Source organism: Cricetulus griseus (genome assembly GCF_003668045.3).
Source record: "Cricetulus griseus strain 17A/GY chromosome 1 unlocalized genomic scaffold, alternate assembly CriGri-PICRH-1.0 chr1_0, whole genome shotgun sequence".
Taxonomy (NCBI): domain Eukaryota; kingdom Metazoa; phylum Chordata; class Mammalia; order Rodentia; family Cricetidae; genus Cricetulus; species Cricetulus griseus.
Window position 1 is genome coordinate 151842070 of NW_023276806.1, and position 21290 is coordinate 151863359.

Sequence of the window (21290 nt, forward strand, 5' to 3'; positions counted from 1 at the left end):
TGAGTTAGTTTTACAAATGAGGTCTTAGGCATCACCTACGGTCAGGTCAGTCATTCCAGACAGGAGTATGTGACTGGTAGCTGCATGTGGACAGCATGCTCCAGACCACTGTTCAGTCAAGTGGGAAAGATCTCAGAAACAAGGTATTTCCGAAGTTGAGACTGCAAACACTGTGGCAGCTGTCTTTTCACTGCCTCTGGTATTGTCTACTGGAAGCACATCTTCACTCCCCAGCTTACCTGGCTGCTCTGAGTGTTTCTTCTGCAAGCCCTTCTTCCTTTACTAGCTCTTCAAAACTCACAATGTCTTCAAGATCAGGCACGAATCTGCATGACAATTTGAGAAGAAATTCATGGGGCAAGTAAAATATATGTAACCACACATACATGAAAAGTTCTATGAAACAGCGAAAGGGATTTAGGAAAAACTGCATTTCGGGTGATATTGTTAATATCACTTTAGTTCTAAATCAAGTCTTATATGTAATTATATTTTGATATTCAAAAATCATGCCGTCTTTACATTCATTAGTTATGCTGATAAAAATCAATTCACTACACTTTTAGAGAAATATTTTTAAAAATAGTTTTTTCTTTTAAAAACTTTTTTAGCTGGGCAGTGATGGCACACGCCTTTAATCCCAGCACTTGGGAGGCAGAGGCAGGAGATCTCTGTGAGTTCGAGACCAGCCTGATCTACAAGAGCTAGTTCCAAGACAGCCTCCAAAGCCACAAAGAAACCCTGTCTCGAAAAACAAAACAAAACAAAAAAATGTTGTACCATTTCTCTAGTATAATCTTAATGTTTAAGAGAAAAAAAATTCCTCAGGTGTTAAGATTAATGCTTTCTTCATTATGAAGTAAACTGGTTTACTGAGTACACATCAAGGGGGCAGAGGGCCAGGCAGTAATAAAAGGTCCACAGTCTCAAATTGTACCCAATAAAGACAAACACCTTTGTCTACAGTATTATGAAAGATAAAATTTCACAAACAAGGTAGAAATCATGTTTGAATCCATACCTAATGGCATTGCTGCTACAATGAAGACCACCAGATCTTATCATTCTTATATAGCCCATAGCATTACCTTCAAAAATCACACACAAAAAAAGCACATCATTATATGAGCAATTCTCACAATCAGGACAAGTTACATAAAGCAGCCAACCAAGAAGTCTCCACTACTAAACACCAAAATATTCTGCTACATTTTAATTTTAGTTTCTATTCTATAAAAAGGAAAACTGTTGCAGAGTTATGTATTTAAAAGTTAGATTTAGACATATATAAACATTAATAATTTAAGTGTAATTGAATTGATAAAATCATTAATTGCTAGCTTCATTAAAATGATCAAACATTTTAAAATTACAATATAATTTCCCACACACTCTCACACACTCCCTCTGAAATGGTGTCAGGAAATCTCCCAAATTTGTCTTTCTAGCCTGGACTCCTCTGATCTCTAGACTTTTATCAAGTACTAATACCTATGAACCAAAGACAAACTTAAAATCTTCATTACACCCAAGTCTTTATCCCCAACTATACTTCCTCTTTCAGAACTGGCAACTGCATCCATGCAGCTGCTGGGAGCAAGTGCACTGACACATCCCCTGACGCCTTCCTTCCTTTCACATCTCACACCCAATCAGTGGACAAATTATACTGGCTCTATCGTGAACACAGAGCCAGAATGTGGCTGAAGACAGAGCTCAGTGGTAGCGTACCTGTCTAATGACTGAGGATCAGGGGCAAACTGCAGGAGCAACGGGCATGAGAAAAAGAGGTTCAAAACAAGCTATCGAGTATTCCACCGAAGTCTCTTGCCTAGACCACTGTCATGTGCAATGGCTGACTTGACTTCCCCATTACCACCTTCAGGACCCACAGTACCCTTCCATCTAATCAAGGATCCCATAAACTCAACTGGGGAGTGTCATGTCCTTCTGAAAACGACAACAGTTTGTTCCATCTGAGAATGGCATCCATTTCCATGTGACAGCACAACACTGCACGGTCCTGACCAGGACTGCTGTTCCATATGTTCATGTGCCTTGCTACTGAGGACTTCATTAGCTTCATTTCATCCCTATTCCAAACTATTCCTCAAAAATGCCTGGAGACTCACCATTTTTACACTTCCCATTACCCGTCTGATACTCTTTCCCCAGATACACACACACAAAGTGGATTCTGTCCCATTATTTAGGTCGCTGTTCAAATTTTACTTCCCTGAAAGTCTTCCTGAATCACTGCACAGGATGCCCAGCCCCATTATATTTTACCCAGAGTTTATTAATGGATACCCCATCATTTTGTCTGCCTTTCTCCTCAACTAGGATAAAGATCCACTGAGTACGACATTTGCCTTCTTCACTATCCCATCCCTAGAGCAAACATGTCCTGCGTCACAATAGGAATTCAATATATAACAGAAATGAAATTATTTGGGAGAAAAAGAACAGGTCAAATAAAAAGGTAACAGTTAAAATTTCACAAGCATTACTGTTCTGATATTAATGCTACACAGTAAGGACGATGAGCTACATTAAGGCCTATTGAAATTCCCAGGTGTGTTTAAAATATATGTAACATGCATTTTTAAAAATTATATATTTTAGAGTGTGTTATATCTCTGGAGGTTTTTGTAAAATATAAAATTCATTTTCTGTGCACTGGTGTGAGGATGTCAGATCCCCTGAAACTGGAGTTCCATACAGACAGTTGTGAGCTACCATGTGGGTGCTGGGATAACCACTGAGCCATTTCTCTGGCCCCATAACACACATCTTTTAAAAATTAAATACCTAGTTTGACTATTTCAACTTAGTGCTAACTATTTAAAATCTAAGAGGCAAGCCAAGAATAGTACTAAAAGCAAAATCCCTAGTCAGACTACTAGATTCTACCATTTGTTAGCTGTGGCCTAGATCAAACTCTATAAATTATTGTCACATCAGCATCTAAAACATTTACTTGCCATAAATAAATCATCTAGGATGAGTTAATGGAAATAATACTTCCCATACTTTGGGTGGTGGCACACAAAGCCAGACCCTGAGAGCATGATCAATAGCTGTCAGACATGAATCAACTGAAGACTTTCCTATGCTGGCCTGTTGCCTAAAGTGTCAACAGCACTTGATGCCTCAGTTTCTCTTCAGCCTATTCCAACACAGGCTTTCATTAACACAGACAACACATGTCAACAGCTCAGAGAAGGCCAGAGCCTGCCAATCTTTGAATTTAAATGCAGTTCTTCCTTTAAAAATTATGTACCATATTTCAGGAATCAAGTCTGCTTCTAAAACGCAACAATTCCTACACAAAAGTACAAAATGACACAGTGCTAAAAAATTACATCATTCAGTGTTTAATCTACAATTAACTTTACATAAAACCTATAAACTACTTTTACTTGGCAGTTGATTTTTAATTATGAATGTAATTCTGGGGGTGCATTTATTCAGTGAATATCTAATTTGTTTCAACAAATCCTATTTAACTGTCAGCAGTTTATACACAATAGTTTAGTAAGTGAGATGAAGTCGTGTAGACCCATTTACACAACAATACATGAGCTGTCTCATATATGTGCTGTATGCAACTCTGGTACTTGTAATATATTTCTAAATACTTTTAAGTGACTTACCAATCTGGCTGATGAGCTGCCTGAACTGGTCAAGGTAGCTCTGTCCCTCTGGTGTGATTCCGAGTTTTCTTATGCCACGATTGAATTTTTCTGCTCTGTCAAAAGGATACTAAAGAGATAAATTTAAAGATATCTTTAGACCCTTAAAACATAAAATCCTTACTAAATTGATCATGTCAGTACCACCGTCCTAATTTTGTATTACATTATTCTTTACAAAAAAAATAAATCACTCAAGTCTAATAGCAAATCTATATAATAACAACAACAAAAACCTTATTAGTGTTCAGGTCAAATCTGTGTAACAAACCCTCCTTGTGTTCAAGGTCAATGTTTTTGTTGTTGTTGTTTTAGAATCAGCTGAAGGGAAAAACTAGTGACACTCAACTCACTTCTGCACCACCATTATTAGCTTCCTAACACCTAACTACTCTACCAGACTGAAAAAACAAACCAAGCCCCTAATTGCATGTGTTCAGTGATTTGTAATCAAGTTTCTATAGGCTTGCTGCCAAAGAATTTACAAACACATTCCTCACAAATGAATACAGAAGTCACTTAAAATGCTAAGCTCAGTAGCACAAACCTATGACCATAGCATTTGTGAGGTAAACACAGGAAGATCAAAAGTTCAAGACCCTCCTTGGCTATTCAGTGAGTGTGAGACCAGCCTCATATGAGACCCTGTCTCATAAAACCAAAACAGAAAAAAAATTTTCTAGTTGCCTTCATCAATTGGGGCAGGGGGCACAGGGCATCGGGTTTCAAGTTCTGGAACAGACTAAGGGAGAGCTGTTCATTGACTGAATGACACCGGCTCTCTGTAGCAGCATGGTTACTTGTAACTTCCACCCCAGTAAAAAGGCATCTACAACAGTTTTCTACTGATGATTGTACTGTATATTAATTCCTTTACTATAACGGAATACACCAAGGAACTAATATACAAGAAGCTGGGGCTAGATGAATCTGTGAAATTCAGACAGCTCTATAAAGAGCAAAGCAGATCCAGAATCCATCAGGCACGTGAACTCTCCGTCTTCAGTTATGGCCTCTGCCCTACTTACTTCCTACAGGTCAACAGTTTTTACCTCATAATGGGAAAACTCATATGGAGGGCAAAGGGAAAACAGAATTCTGTTTATGAGCACGGGTTCTGTTGTTTTTAGTTATCTCAGGTATATTTGTATTTTCCTTATGGTACCCGGGACATGGCAAACAAGTCCAATTCCGAGAGGCTACACCCCCAGTCCCCAAAAATAGCATTCTAAAAATCAATGTGGTGGAAATCAATTGTTCAGTATTTTTGTAGTGCTAGACAACATGTGCCAGAAATCTGAAGTATCCATTCTCATTCACTATAAGAGAAATTTCTTTTCAAGGATATTTTCCTTCAGAAACAGACTCCAATTAATGATGTTGTATCTAAAGCTCCGTTTTTAAGAACAGAGAGAGAGAGATAACTAAAATACCCATGAGTTGAATAAGCTCCCTTTATTATTAACTCTTAAAAACAATGACATCAGGAACATGATACAAACAATTAGAAGGTTGCTCTATCTTTGCAATAAAAATGTGGTATCTCTATAATTGTGTGAAGCCGCCTCCAGAAACAGAACGGGGAAGAGAAGTGAGGAAGGTGGCACTTGGACTTGACATTGTTTAAATGCTTCAAAATGAGCATGGTTTTGTATGTGTATTACTGAAAGATAAAATAACCTGGGCTACAATTATCATTTAATATTCTAGTAAGCTTAAGCCTAGAGAACATAAGGGAATTACAAGGAAGCAGGAGGAGAATGGACACAGGAGACATGGGCAAAGACTACCCACAAAGGTGTAAGTAAAAAGCCTAGCACAAGCATCTGTCATTTACATGACAATCCAGGTACTTAAGGATATATGCAGCATACCTTGTGATCATTTTGGTCCTTGATCTCCCTGAAAAACCGAATATCTTTAATCAATCTGGATTTGATATGTTCATCATACATAAATTGACTAAATATATAGAACTTCTTTTTCAAAAACTGGTAGGTAAAATTAACCTATAAAATAAAAAATATAAAGTAAAAAGTTAATATAAAATTTCAAATAATGTTACAGAGTTAGTGATCTAAAAGTACTATTTATAAAGTTCAACTACTACTGGAGCTGAAGTATTTAAATAGTGTTTTACTGCCAAATTCATAGAAATTTCTTTTATTTACAGGATATACTTTTACCAAAAGAGAAAGAAAAAAAAGGAAAATACTCTCACGATAGTATTAAGACCTATACTGGGAAACAAAACATCATACCGACAATTCAATCGTAGTATTTAAGCCATTTAAATCACAGTCACAGTCTCCCCAGTTCTTCCATAGTAAGCTGCTTTATTACTAAGGCTGGAAGGGTATGCATAGAAGAGACAGGATGCTGGGGGAAGGTATCAAACAATCTCTCATCTATATGGCTCTGAAGCCTTTCCTAAGCAAGGCAATGTGCCTGTCCCAGTGCTAGAGGTCTTCATCCTCATTAAGTTTAGATTCCAGCAGAATTGAAGACATCTTAAACATGTACTATCAAATCATTAAATCATAACTCCAATAAATTCTAGAAATTAAAGAGGGTAGGTACTTTGAGAATGACTATCTAAAGGCCCAACTCAGATTCACAGATCTTCAGATGTGAGATCTGAGCTGAGATTCAAGTTTTAGGAAGTTCATCAAACTAATTTCATACTGCAATGAAAGCCCTACACTAGCCCCTACACCACTACTCTCATGTATTACTAATGGTGTTGGCCAAGTTACTGTCTATACTTACCTACTTACAGAAATGGGTGCTTACTCATGGTATAAACACTTATTTAGGACATAAACATTTAAGGCATAAACACCTTGGTCTTTTCTATTTTTCTTTCTCTCTCCTTCCCACTATAATAGTGGACAACTTGCCCCTCTGGTTCTCTCCCTCCTAGGTAACCTACATGAATGTCAATATTCTTCTGTTACCAAAAAGATAGAAAATGCCTGCTTTTCTCACTCCCACGCTTAGCACACAATGCCTGATAAAACATAATCCACTATCAACATTTGTTACGTGAGTGTTTGTTACAATAGAAGAAAGCATTTCTCCTCTAGACACTATAACATTTATTCTTAGGATCAGACACGCTCTGTCTGAGGACTCCTGATCTTTAAAATGCTGACTGTCTAAGTCTTGTTTCCACACTGGTAACCACTGGAGGACAGCTAATCAGACCACACACATCCCCTAAGAAACTACAGTCTTCCCTGATGCAAAACAAAGATCCCCATTTGGCTTTCCAGGCTTCTCTACATGCCCCTTCCCTTACTACAAACGGTTTCAGGGTATCTTTATGCATGCCCATTTTTCTTCTCTCCTGGAAAAATTAACCTTACTTCATGAGAGGGAAAATAGTTTACAAGTTTAGCTATTATTACAAGTAACTGCCCACATCAAGTAAGATCCAAAGTATTTTTAGCAATTTGCTTATGCACATAGTTATTAAATAATTAGGTCTCCCTCCCCTTAAAACATCACTAATGATAGTAAGTAAACTGGTCCCAGTGACTCATTTCCAAAATAATTTTCAGAGAGAATAAGAGAACCAACACACACATACAGTATACTGACTTCCATTGTTAACAATATGGTCCAGAAGGATAAGAGACCTTACACAGCCTTTTCCATCATAGCACCCACCTCATTCAACACTACAGTAACAGATATTCTTATTTATACCATCAGGGGAAAAAAAAAAAGGAAATTCAGGTACGATAATGTGTGCTTACCAAAAACTCTGTAAAACATAATCTTCCAAATTGCTAAATCCAACAAGAGTCTATTACCCACCAAACCCACAAAAAAAATGCTTACTGTTGTATTCATGATCCCTGTCCCATGTGTTCGAATTGAATTAGCAATGTGTCGAATATTAATAGTATTCAAATGTTTATTATTGCTTGTCCGTTCAATAAAAATCTGCAATACAAACAAATTTATGAATAGTAAGAATTCACCTCATCCCAAACATTGGTCAGTAACCCAAGGAAATGTAGAATCTTTTCATTAAGGATAATTTAACTGAAAAGCCACTCAAAAGATGACACTAACATACTGCAGCAAAGACTAAGCAGGCATCTCAACAGCTACAGCTGTAGTGGTGTCACACTCCATTAATGCCAGCACCCGCCATGCAAATCTCTGTTCATTCAAGGTCAGCCTGGTCTATTTAGCAAGTTCCAGGCTAGCCAGAGCTACACTGTAAGGCCCTGTCTCATGGAAAACAAAAAAAAATCTCTAAAAAGTTGTTCTGTTTTACATATTTTACCAACTTTCACCTTTGCAAAGTCAATTCATGGTCTTTCAGCCATTCTATTATAAAGTCATCCCTGTGTAAAACTTGATCCCAGCTGGGCATGGTGATGCATCACTGTAATCCCAACTCTCTGGAGGCATTAGCCCAAAGCCAGCCTAGGCTAGATGTAAACTCTAGGTCAGTCAGGACTACAGAGTAAAATCTTGCCATTAAAGCACAAAACAATATAAATAAAATCTTTTTCTAAATTCCACTCACCTGATTATTGAGATTATAGAGGTATCGAGAGACAAATATGTGAATGTTTCTCATTATCTCCAGAACATCAAGTCCCTACAACACAATCCACACAGAAACGCCAGGACTGTTAGTTGAGTATGGTTAGTCACATCTGTACCAATAGAACACCTTCCTGATTACACTGCTGCCCAACAGTTTTCAACATGTTTAAAAACTACAAAGGTACCAAAGTTCCAAGAGCCACTTATACAAACAACTTCAAGAGTCTGCCAGCTTTGTATTTTCCCCCCTCCATGGGCAGAAACAAAGCTGACTCACAAGACCCAGAGACACAGCTATCTCCTGACTATCCTTCTGCTCTTCATATTTTTTTTTTTTACAAAGTAAACTAATGAATAGACTCCAAAAGTTACTTAGAAGACATTATAAGAACATTTGTAAAAATGCATACTACTTTTCAGAAATTACACAAGAACTATTCTTCATATGTAATTCTCAAAGCCATTAGGTAATTATTCTTCTAAACACCAGAAGAAAAAAAAAAAAAAAGCTAAGAGAGTTTTTTAAGGTTTAACAGCTAGAACAGACAGTACCCTGGTATTTTAGAAAGTTTATGCTTTTTTTGAGGAGGCCAGATCCCTTTTAGATCTGGTTTAATTTTTAATTATATCAAAGTGTGTGTGGGGGTGTGTGTGTGCACACAAGGGTATCAAATCACCTGGAGCTGAACTTACAGGCAATTGTGAGCCTTCTGGTATAGGTGCTAGAGATTGAACTCAGATCCTCTGCAAGAGGAGTACATGCTCTCAACTGCTGAGTGAAGTCTTCACCCCCAGAACACCTTTTAAATATAAATATATAGATTTATGGTTTGTTTGCTTTGTTTTTCAAGACAGAGTTTCTCTGTGTATCCCTGGCAGTCTTGGAGCTTGCTCTGTAGACCAGGCTGGCCTCAAACTCAAAGATCTGCCTGTCTCTGCAAGACATGTGTCACATGCTCATACATTTGTACACATGTGCATGTGTGTTTTTTTAATGTGTATGGGTGTATGTCTGTGTACACTTGCGTGCCTGGTGCCTGCAAAGGTCAGAAGAAGGTGCTGGATCCCATGGAATGGTAGTTATAAACCATTGTATGCATGTAGGCACTGGGAACCAAACCCAGGTCCATTGCAAGAAAAGTAAGTACTCTCAATGCTAAACTATCTCTCAGCCACCAAACCCTTTACCTCTATTAAAAGTCCTCCTTTCTCCACATGTTTCCCTAATACTCAGTGGTATACCACATATTATTCTACAGTTTGTCTAACTAGTTCTCAAAGTATCACCATACTACACTTAAGGGTTATACCTTTTATTATGATCTACCCTAGAAGGTTCTTCATATACTTTATCTCCCCTTAGGCTATAAGCATATGAACTAAACATGGTTCATTTCCAGTACTCTCTCAACAAATACTAGATGCTTAATGAATGAATGAAAGGATTCACAAAATGATCCTGGAAATAATCCATAAATATAACAGGTTAAAGAAATCCCCTTGGGATTGACAGGAAGCAGGAAGCAGTTTGGAGAGAACTATGCCCACATTCTCAAATATTGTTTGTAAATGTTTCTTTTCATTTAAATGGTGTTGGCTATGAATGGTTAATGATCACAGGCAATATTTTTCTAAAGAAAAAAAAGGCAGTATGACATACAAATGAATACTTTGCATTGGTGTGGATTTTGGTTTATTGATACAAATTTAAGTTCAATTTTGTTATATGTATATTGCTACTCTTGTTTAGATACTGTGTTTATGCAGCTCATTTAAAAACATAATGTATAATTAATTAAATACAAATTTAATTGTCGTAGTCAAAACTTAGGTTTTCTAGGTATACAGAGATATATTTCAAATGGATAGGTATTCTTCAAAACCTTTCAATAACAACAACAAAAAAGCAGGGCTGGAGAGATGGCTCAGACAGAGGTTAAGAGCACTGACTGTTCTTCCAGAGGTACTGAGTTCAATTCCCGGCAACCACATGGTCGCTCACAACCACCTTATATGAGATCTGGTGCCCTCTGCTGGCATGCAGTCAGAAGACTGTATACATAATAAATAAATAAATAAAATCTTTTTTTTTTAAAAAAAAAAAAGCAACCTTTCAAAGACGTACAGAATATGGCATTTAAAATGGTTTATTAAGGTTTTTCATGACAACGAGACACAACTGCTCCTGGAATCACCAATTATGTCAGAGAGGAAGATGGGCATTGAAGAAACTCGTTACAGAGTTTACCTTTCACATGGCAGGAATAGCCATTTGAACAAGAAACTGCTTTTGCCTGGATTGCCTGACAGCATGTTGTCCAAACTGGACAAGCAGGTTACAAAAGAAAGTGACTGCTGAACTTGCCAGGGAACAGGATGGTTCTTCAAGCTTCCTGCTTCATCAAAAAGTATGCCAGACACTATGGCCTATGGGCTGAAGATGGATGCCCCTAACTCTATAGAGGAACTTTGGGTGACTGTCCAGGCATCGAGATGTCTCTGTCAATTCTAGAGTTTATGTATTATCCTTCTAGAGTCTTTGATGGAGTTCAAGACAGATAGTTATGGTTATGGTTTTCCTTCGCTATGAGAAAAATTAAGTTACACATAAAACTTTAGACAGGATAAATGAGAAAATATTTTCTTTAAATTTTGCCAAATGTTAGTGGACTAAATATTGTTAACTATAATTCTTGCTCAGTAACTATTTTGTTATATATATATGTGTATATATATATATATTATATATATATGTGATATATAATATATATAACAAAATATATCATATATTATATATATATACACACACATACACATATATATATAATTTTATATAAAACTATGTTAAAGTTAAAACCTTCCTTTTTATTTAGACAGAAAAGAGGAGATGCTTTTTACTGTGAATATATGTTTCTCTTATTGGTTGGAGAATAAATGTTGGTTGACCAGTAGCCAGGCAGGAATTATAGGCAGAGTTACCAGACTAGGAATGCTGGGAAGAGGAAGAGAGAGAGTCTCGAGAGAGAGAGAGAGAGAGAGTCTCGAGAGAGAGAGATGCCATGTAGGCACCAAAGGAGTAACATATCATAGCATTATGGATAAGCCACAACCTTGTGGCAATACATAGTTTAATAGAAATGGGTTAATAATTAAGAGAGAGCTAGCCAATAAGAAGCCTGAGCCATCGGCCAAATGGTTCATAATTACTATAAGCCTCAGTATGTTTATTTGGGACTAAACAGGGCCGCAGGACCAGGAAGGATAGAAACTTCTGTCTACAAATACTCAAATTTTGAGACAATGTCTTTTAGATAAATATTAATATATCTTAAAAAGAATTACACACAAAATAACAGTCTGATGCTACATTCATGAAATATTGACATATTATAAATTAATTGAATTAGCAAAACCAAATGCTTCTTTGCAATTTGCACATATATAAATAGCTGTTTTTCCTAATTTTTTTAAAGTTAATATACTACATCCGTTTAAAATCCAACCCTGTCTATCCTTTTCTAGGGTTCTGTAGAACCCTATCTTAGTACATTCCTGAAAAGTCTGTGTGTGCATATATGTTTGCGTTTCTTTTACATGCGCTGCAGAATTAAGCATACCCAGGAAGACAATGATAAATTCTTTTGTCCTTATCAAATATGAGATTTATGTAATAAAAATAAATTAAGAAATACATTAAAGGGATGCAGAGCTATCTCAGTGGTTAAGTGTACTTGTTCTTATGGAGAACCTGGTTTTGTTTCCAGCACACACATGAGGCTCTCAGTTCTATCCACAAGGAATCTGACATTGTCTTCTGACCTCTGTGGACACCAGTCACATGGTACAGACAGACACATGCAGACAAAGCACTCATACCCATAAAACAAATACACATAAAATAAATAATATATATTAATAAATATAATATAATGTATGTATACATATACATACATACATGTCATTAAGGCTGAAAAAAGAGAGAGATTTCATGAATTAATACAGCCACATCAGAAACACCACACACATACCTGCTCCAGAGTCTGGCTAGGAAGATGTGCCTCTGTCATGACCAACCCATAGCGTTGAGTAGCCAAATTTCTCATTTCGCTGTAAGTAGCCCAATCGTGAAGAGCTACGGTTGTGAGATTGTAGAAGGTCTTGTCTAGATAGTGAGTTACATAAGCTACAAAACAAAACCCACAAAATGCCATGTCTGACTCATCAACAGTAGGAGAAATGAAGTTAAAAAAGGAAAAGAACAGTACATGATTTTAAAATCAAATTTGTTCTTTTAAAATAAGGTTCTAGTATCAACACTCAGAGAGTTAGGCAGGAAGAGCATAAGTTCAAAACTAGCCTTAGCTAGAGAGTGAAACCTTATCTTCAAAGAATTTAAAAACAGCAACAACACAGGACTGTGTGTGGTGGGATAGGCTGCAGCAGGAGACCCAAGTCTGAGGTCTACCTGGGTTACAGATGGGGCCTGGGCTACCCTGAGCTACACAACAAGATTGAAACACTGCTAGGCAATAAGAGAACTTGGGACTGAGCAAGAGACTCTCCAGGTCACCTGCTGTTTGGGTCAGAAGAGACAAAGGAAGCACTTACCTCTAATGTCAATGAAACGACTGAAAAACCTAATCGGGTTCAGAGAGAAAAACAGAGCCAAGTCTTTCCTGCCGACTCGGAAGGGGTTCCGGTCATCCAGCTTCAAGTGAGTATGCACAGAGAGCCGCAAGTCTTTCTCAATTTCCTTGCACAGCTTGTCCAGCAAATGCTATTCAAAAGTAATGGAGAGTTGTTCAAGAGGACACTCCCACTGCAGTGTTCCGACACGTTCATGCCTTGATCTTCAGAGCGCACTGATGAGAAATTGACCAACTAGTTGCTTGATTTAGGATGCTAAACCCCACAATGGTAAATTTTAATTTTTGTTTGAAAAGGAAAAGTATTCTACTATTTTAAACTAGTGATTTTTTTTTTTTGGACAGGGGGCAGCTAAATACTGACACTTCATTTTCATGAATTTAACTAATTCATGAAATCATATTTAATTCTCATGAAAAACAGCCAACCAATGGCTTCACTATATGGAACATGAATATGTACTATAAAGCATAAAATTTATGGAAAATGGCAGCAAAAGAAGGATCATGCAATATGCAATAAAGAAAAATAGATTTCCTTATACTTTTTATTAAAAATTACAGGGGCTGCATGCACATACATGCAGGCAATAAAAATACACATAAAATAAAATTTAAACAAGTTTTTTAAATCATGAGGACTTTGGAAATGAATCAGCAGATTAAAAGCACTTGTAAACATGTGTGAGTCCAGATCCTCAGAACATTGCTAAACAGATGCAGAATTCTAGCCGGATCCTAGCATGAGATGGTAAACAAGAGAATTTCCCAAAACTCTAGAGCCATTTGGCCTGGTTTGTACAATGACTGTCCTGTCTCAAAACAAGGACAGACACTCCAGGTTGATCTTTGTGGGAACACTTGCACCACAGCACAGGTGCACAGAGACATAACACACACAAACACATTACACAAACATTAAAACACACACACACACAAACACACACTTCATTTAGGTGATTCAATCAATCATCTTCCAAATACCACATTATTTGTTTTATTTTTAATTAATATTTATGATCATTTGCAAGGTTTGATAACACAGGACAACTAAAAAGAGAATAAGATCATACAATATATTTCATAATTCCATCATAATGAATATGGTTGTGCTGGAAGGCTGGCTTATTTTTAATCTTATCTTCCAAACAAAAACTATTTATAAATAATTTCTTTGGGCTTTTATGAGACAAGGGCCAGGGCCTGGAACTCACAATCTTCCTGCCTCAACCTCCTGAGTGCTGGAATCACAAGTGTGCTTCATAAACACACAGTTTTGTTTAAATAATTTCTGATTCAGTGAAGACTATATCACACTGGCTTCCAAAGCATTGCTTTTAAGCTTTCAATTTTGCCGGGCGTTGGTGGCGCATGCCTTTAATCCCAGCACTCGGGAGGCAGATCTCTATGAGTTAAAGGCCAGCCTGGTCTCCAGAGCGAGTGCCAGGATAGACTCCAAAGCTACCCAGAGAAACCCTGTCTCGAAACCCCCGCCCCCCAAAAAAGCTTTCAATCTCAAATACAATCTTACCTCATTTAAAATTTCCATAATTTCCTTGTCATAGCAATCCAGAAGTAGCTCATAGGACTCTAAATGCCTTGAATGCATCATGGCAGGCACACAGTCTCGTAAAGCACTGAACATGTACTAGCAAGAAAATTAAAACACACCCAAGTTAGAAAAACACAGAATTCTAAAGATACTATAAAGGCTAATTACACACAAAGACAAAACCTCTGACCTGAAGGAAAAAGAATACTGTTCTATGACTGCTTTATTTTCCTAAAAACCTGAAACACACAATTTAAGCGCACACACACACACACACACACACACACACACACACACACACACACACACACACACAGAAAAGCTAACATTCACTCATCTTTTACTATAATACGTGCACTCAAACACTCTTCCTTCCATAAAGAACCTGAGTAGCATACAGCCTGCCAACAAGTAAATATCAAGACTACTGAGGCAAGCTCAATCAAGTAAGCCCAGAATGGCTAACTGTATGTAGAGAAGAATTAAAGCACAGTACAAGTAATTTCACTAGTATTGATACACAATTTAACCATGGACTATATAACCTTGATTGGATATGCATAACAACAATGTTCAAAATATCATTACAGGTCAATTTTATGATGGTTTATTAAATCAAATGACCTATTTAAAACTTAAAAAGTGGCTAGGAATGATGTTTACTTTTTTAGATGACTATTTACTTACATGTAATCTAGCTGCATCAACAGCATTTTCATATACATCATCTAAGTAAATTGGGAAGACAGCTCGATGCCAGTATAAAAAACAACAGTCACACTGTGTTTGGACTCTACAATATAAGGTAATAAGTAATTAGTGGTACCAAAATTCAAGTATCCCTCAACAACACAACAGAATGACTTTATGTACTCTAAGGGGAAGAGGTCTGTCTTCCTCATTTACATTCTCTGTATCACTTCACTCAACATTACTACACAAAGTCATAAAACTACACATTTTTCAAATTGAGTAAAGGTAATAAAACATTTAATATCCTGAATTATCAAAATTCTGTACATGCTTTAAGATTGTTGAAAAACCCAGACTATTAAACATATGTTAAAATTATTTTACTTGCAATATTATCTGAAACAATTCTTGTATTACACGTATAACTTACCTGTCTCCAAAGTGAAAAACAAATTTTAAGAGGTAAGACCTTGGTATCCCTCACTGTTGTTTTTTTAGCCTACCAAATCTTGTGTACTCAATTCTCTCTATTAAGTCCCAGCTTTTGGGAGGAGGACCTCTGTGAGATGGAGGCCCACCTGAGCCACAGTCAGTCCCAGGCCAGCCAGGGTATATAGTGAGACCCTGTACTTTTTTTTTTAAAGCCACCATGACCTAATAAACCTGTCACATAGAGCCTACCAAATGACTATTTAATGCTTACAGGAGAAGGCACTTACCCCAAGTATCTTATAGTGAAGGTTCAAATTTCTGTCAAGAATTGAAATTAAATACCACTAACTACCAAAATATCAGCTTCTCAGAAGAGCAAACAAAATTATGAACATTAAATGAGAATTGTGCTATAACACAATAGCTTGGCCTTGTCAAAAGTGCAGTGCTCATTGTCCCTTCTGGAAACCTACAGCCACTTAATGAAAAGAAAACCGTCACAAGCACCTGCAAAAACAAGCCTTCTCCAAGTCAGTCCAACCCAACCCAGCTTCTGAGGCATCAAGTCAAAGTTCCAAAGTTCCAAATAAAAGCACACAACATGGTGTGTCATGATCTTCAAGTGGCTCACAAGGAATAAAGCTTTTTTATTAAGCAACAAGTCTGGAAGTCCAGTAGTGACAACAATAAAGTAATGACAATGGACACCAGAATCTGCCAAACACCCTGAGGGTACACTGTTTTGTCTAGTGTGAGTTCTTCCAGAGGATTCATGCTTCCTGTGAAAGCCAAGCTAAGTCAGGACAATGTTGCAGTCACAGTCTCCTTCTGGTCAGAGGTTACAGAGAGGAACTAACGCTCCCTGTGGATCTCATCCCGATTGTTGCTGTGCTAAAGACAAAAAGAACTGAATGTGTCGGCACACCCTGTGATCCCAGCCTAGACCACGGAGAAAAACAGGAGGAGGCTGGAGTGGGGCAATGTTGAAGATGAGCAGGCAGGATGGCTGTTTTGTGTTCTATCAGCCCAGGCTTTGACCAGCCTCACGCCCAGTCCTACTTACCGTTCTCTAAGTTCACTGATGAGATCCAGCTTCTTCATGACTACTTGAAGGGGAAAGAGCTCCTCATCTTTAAAGGTTTTCTATTGGCAAGAAGGGAAAACACGAAGTGAAATCACAATAAGGTCAAGTTTCTTAGGCTAATAATGAACTGCGAACCTCAAACCGCATGCTTATTCCATGAATAAGAGCAATAAACTTACCATTTGTGTGCCAACACTTAACGCCAAAGAAACAATAAGTCGTCGTTGCTTTGTGCTTGGTCCATTTAGGGTATTTTCAGCCAAAACGAGAGCAGAAAGCACATCAAGACGCTGTTCACTGTATTTTTTGTCTGAAATTACTCTTTTCTTAAAGATCAAACAGAAAATTATTAGTTTCAATTACAACATAGTTAAGTTCCAAAGGAAAAAAATCCTCTATTCTATTCTCTCTGGCACTCAGGAGAGCACAGGATAACACTTTCCCCCACTGTTCTCAACTTAGCTCTGTAACTGTCTCTCTCAGCACTGCTGGACAGCAAACGCAGTGGGCTTAAACACATTCACATTAATCTAATAACAAAGAATGTCTAAACATGAGGATCAAAGCCCTTCCTTCTATCTGTTGAGAATAGCTGCTAAAGAAGTTGTTAAACACAGAGGTCCTTAACTCTCTCAACTTGACAGATATGTAAGTGCAGGTCCATACCCAGTTTTCACTTTCAGGAGAAAACTCAGTAAGTTACATGGACACCCAGGGCTTCATGACAAGACTAGACTTCAGGACTAGACTTTGAGTTAGATAGTTTCCTCTGTCAGCTACTGCATCAAATCAGAGTATAATCAGAGAGTATAATCTGAGCACATTTAAGGTGAGCTAGGCTGAGTTCTGAGGCTGCCAGCACACACCCTGTATAAAGAAGAGCCTGTATCAGTCAATCATGGTTGTTTCTCAGACACTGTAATTATTCTCTGGTACAATTCTGGTAACTAAAAGATTGCAAAATGCAATGGATAAAGCACTATAGAAATAACACATTTGCAGGAACAGAATAAAGAGGCTAAAGCAGGATATGCAGATAGAACACAATAGCTTAATTATGCCGAGTATAGAGTACACAGTAATCTGCATACCTTGGCTACAGAAATAGAATTAAGAGCCTGATGCTGAAGGTGCTGTGTTATATGTGACACTGAATCCGCTACAACCATGCTTCTCCTGTAGAACATATGCTCTATCGCCTAAAAGAAACAAAAGTAACTTTGCAAAAATGAACTTAAAACTTACAAGTAAAATCATTAGAGAAAACCTTCATGACCCTAGGCAAAAGAAGGAATATGTAGGAGCTGGAGAGATGGCTCAGAAGGAATTTGTAAATGAGTCTGGTGTGGGGGGCAAATATCAAAATGAGCACAAACAAAACAAAACACCTACCACTTGGGGCTGCAGAGATTACTGAATCTTTAAGTGCTTGCTCATCTCAAAGGCATGAAGAACCAAGACTGAATTCCCACTTTTATGTTAAAAAAAAAAAAAAAAAAAAAAAAAAAACGCCCAAGCATGGGGAGGAGGGGCACAAGCTTTCCCTCAATGCTTATGAGACAGAGAGGATCCCTAGAGCTTGCTAGTCTCATCTGTAAGCCCCAGGACCCTGTCTCAACAAAACAAAACAAAATACACAGCTTTAAAGAATCAACATCTGAGGTCGATCTCTGGCCTCTATGCCCAGGTGCATAATACATACACCCCTACAAACAAAGACAGACAGACAGACAGACAGACAGACAGACAGACAGACAGACACACACACACACACACACACACACACACACACACACACACACACACACCCACACCCAAGGTTGGAAAATTCAACTCCATTAAAATTAACCACTTGTATTTGTCAAAAATCTTTTTAAAAAAATAAAAAGATAAGACGTGCTTGGGAAAGACATCTGTTAAATGAAACTAGTATCCCTTCTATAAATACTCCAGATTCCAAACGAATTAAGTATTATTTTTTACACAATCATTAGAAAACCAAAATAAAAGCATGTATAGGTTGTTTGTTTCCCCCAAACAAAAACACAGTAAGTTTTTAAAAAAAAGTCACCATCATTAATAATTAAGTGCTGATGATTTAAAATTGTCAAAACCTCCTGTACCCATTAACTGCCCTAACGCCAAGTATGGTAGAACAGGCCTATAATCACTGCATTCAAAAGGATGAGGCAGGAGAACTGCCATGAGTTGAAAAGTAACCTAAGTTTGCTGGCTAGTTGTACATCACCTTGACTCAAGCCAGAGTCATTTAAAAGGAAGGAACCTCAGCTGAGAAAAATGCCTCCAATAAGAACCTGATGTAGGGCTTTTTCTTAAATCAGTGACTGATGGGGGAGGGGAAGGGCCCATCCCATTATAGGTGATGCCATCCCTGGGCTGGTGGTCCTGGATTCTGTAAGAAAGCAGGCTGAGCAAGACATGTAAGCAAACCAGTAAGCAGCATCCCTCGATGGCCTCTCAATCAGCTCCTGCCTCTAGTTTCCTGTCCTGTTTGAGTTCCTATCCTTTTTTTTTTTTTTTTTTTTTTTATGATGAACTGTTATATGGACGTGTGAGTGAAATAAACCCTTTCCTCTCCAGCTTTCTTTTGGCTTTTGGTCATAGTGTTTCATCACAGCAATAGTAACCCTAACTAAGACACAGATACTAATATAGTGAGATCCTTTCTCAGAGAAAAACAAAAAAGACACTTGGCAACATAGTTTTAAAAAAAGAAAGAGAAAGCAATCCTAAGTAAATACAATTTTTTGGATTACTAGAACCTTACCAACAAATTTGAATCTTAATTCATATCTGGATTCTTCTGCCTACAACGGTTCATGCTAAGAAACATTTTACACTCCAGTAAGTGCACCAACTCTGAAGTTACCTGATTACCTCCGTTAGGCCACTGCTACTAACAAGACCATAGTGCTCGATCTGAACTACAATTAACAGTGCCATGTAAACTGACCTCATTTCATATGAACCATTTTAAATAATGGGTATTTTAGCACAAATAGTTTTCAATTCACGCAACTTGCTTTTTAACACTTCCATAAGTAAGACAACTACTAATAACCCTGAGGCTAACTCTCCCTTCTATCTGTTTCGATTAGCTGCTAATGAAGTTGTTAAACACAGAGGTCCTTAACTCTCTCAACTTGACAGATATGTAAGTGCAGGTTCACACCCAGTTTTCTCTTTCAGGAGAAAACTCAGTAAGTCACATGGACACCCAGGGCTTCATGACAAACTAGACTTTGAGTTATATAGTTTCCTCTGACTGTCAGGTACTGCATTAAATACATCAGAGAGTATAATCTGAGCACATTTAAGGTGAGCTAGGCTGAGTTCTGAGGCTGCCAGCACACACCCTGTATAAAGAAGAGCCTGTATCAGTCAATCATGGTTGTTTCTCAGAGATTTCTTTCAATTTTAAGCTCACTTTCTCCCAAGAGCATTCTACTGTCCCAGTGGTAGTAGCAAAGTAAAACAGCATTGACTTACCTTGAGAAGTTCAATGAGCCTGCATAATGCCTTCACTGAGGTTTTGGTCATAGGCTTCTGCATGGACATGTAGAGATTCATTGTGGTTTTAATAATGGTACTAATACTATATGCATATAAGAAGCCCTACAAAAGAAAATAAACAGTGAAATTGCACAGATTTCATGCAGACTTCCTTCTCTATGTATGTATGCATGCCAATAACCAGTATTTCTAGTCTCTCTATTATTTTATGTGTATAGGCATTGTGCCTGCATGTATGTCTGTGCAACACATGCATACAGTGCTTGCAGAGGCCAAAAGTGGGTGCTGATCTCTTGGAACTGGTGATAGGGGCAGTTGTGAGCTTCTAGGATTAAATATGGATCCTCTAGAAAATCAGCTAGTGCTCTTAAGCTCTGAGTCATCTCTCCATTTAAAGTCAATTCTTAGAGAGTAAGAAATACTCTTCCTGACAAAATACCACCTGAGTTTCAAAGCAGTCTTATATATTAGTTTCCTGAACTATCAAATACCAGACATTTACACTGTTAATGCAGTGAATACTGGCTTTCAAAAGTCTTTTCACTTAATTAAAAAAACCTCTTCGGTAAAATGGTATATATGTGCCAGGGACATACCTAGTAACTCATCCTCATCTTAACTGCTGGGAAGAGAACAGATCCCATCTGCTAATACTCAGAGCAGGGAACCAAGGACTATGGAGCCAGAAACTGAAAACTGAGGAGTTACTTCCTTCATGAATACACACAAGGGAACTTCTGAGCACCAAACTACCACCCATGGACATCAGTGGTTCTCAACCTGTGGGTCACAACCCCTACTAGGGTCACATATCAAATACTTATATTACGATTCATAACAGTAGCAAAATTGCAATTATGAGGTAGCAATGAAAATAATGTTATGTCTGCCTGGTGGTCTCCACAACATGAGGAACTGTGTTAAAGGGCCACAGCACTGGGAAGGTTGAGAACCACTGGCCTAGACCAATTTCCACAGTCCATATCTGTCTGTTCATCAGCCTTCTCTCCACGCAGCCCAAGAACAAAAACACATGTTCTCCTCCGTTCTGTTCATGATGGAGCACACAGGTCTTCTGAGGCTTA

The 21290-nt window shown here is 37.8% G+C and overlaps 1 protein-coding gene across 3 annotated transcripts in view; it reads right to left on the reverse strand.

Annotated features, from left to right (window-relative positions):
* Washc4 (WASH complex subunit 4) overlaps positions 1-21290 on the reverse strand; it is a 59488-nt gene that overhangs the window by 10247 nt on the left and 27951 nt on the right. For 2 of the 3 annotated variants that reach the window (XM_027392516.2, XM_027392518.2), the window contains 14 exons: positions 20182-20307; positions 17763-17870; positions 16851-16997; positions 16651-16730; positions 15150-15255; positions 14442-14558; positions 12873-13041; positions 12293-12447; positions 8242-8316; positions 7542-7646; positions 5570-5704; positions 3657-3765; positions 1022-1088; positions 240-326 (listed from right to left, as the gene is read on the reverse strand). In XM_027392516.2, coding sequence (XP_027248317.1) covers positions 240-326; positions 1022-1088; positions 3657-3765; positions 5570-5704; positions 7542-7646; positions 8242-8316; positions 12293-12447; positions 12873-13041; positions 14442-14558; positions 15150-15255; positions 16651-16730; positions 16851-16997; positions 17763-17870; positions 20182-20307 — 1586 coding nt within the window. The remainder of the gene's footprint in view (positions 1-239; positions 327-1021; positions 1089-3656; positions 3766-5569; positions 5705-7541; positions 7647-8241; positions 8317-12292; positions 12448-12872; positions 13042-14441; positions 14559-15149; positions 15256-16650; positions 16731-16850; positions 16998-17762; positions 17871-20181; positions 20308-21290) is intronic. The other variant, XM_027392517.2, reaches the window with a different exon arrangement.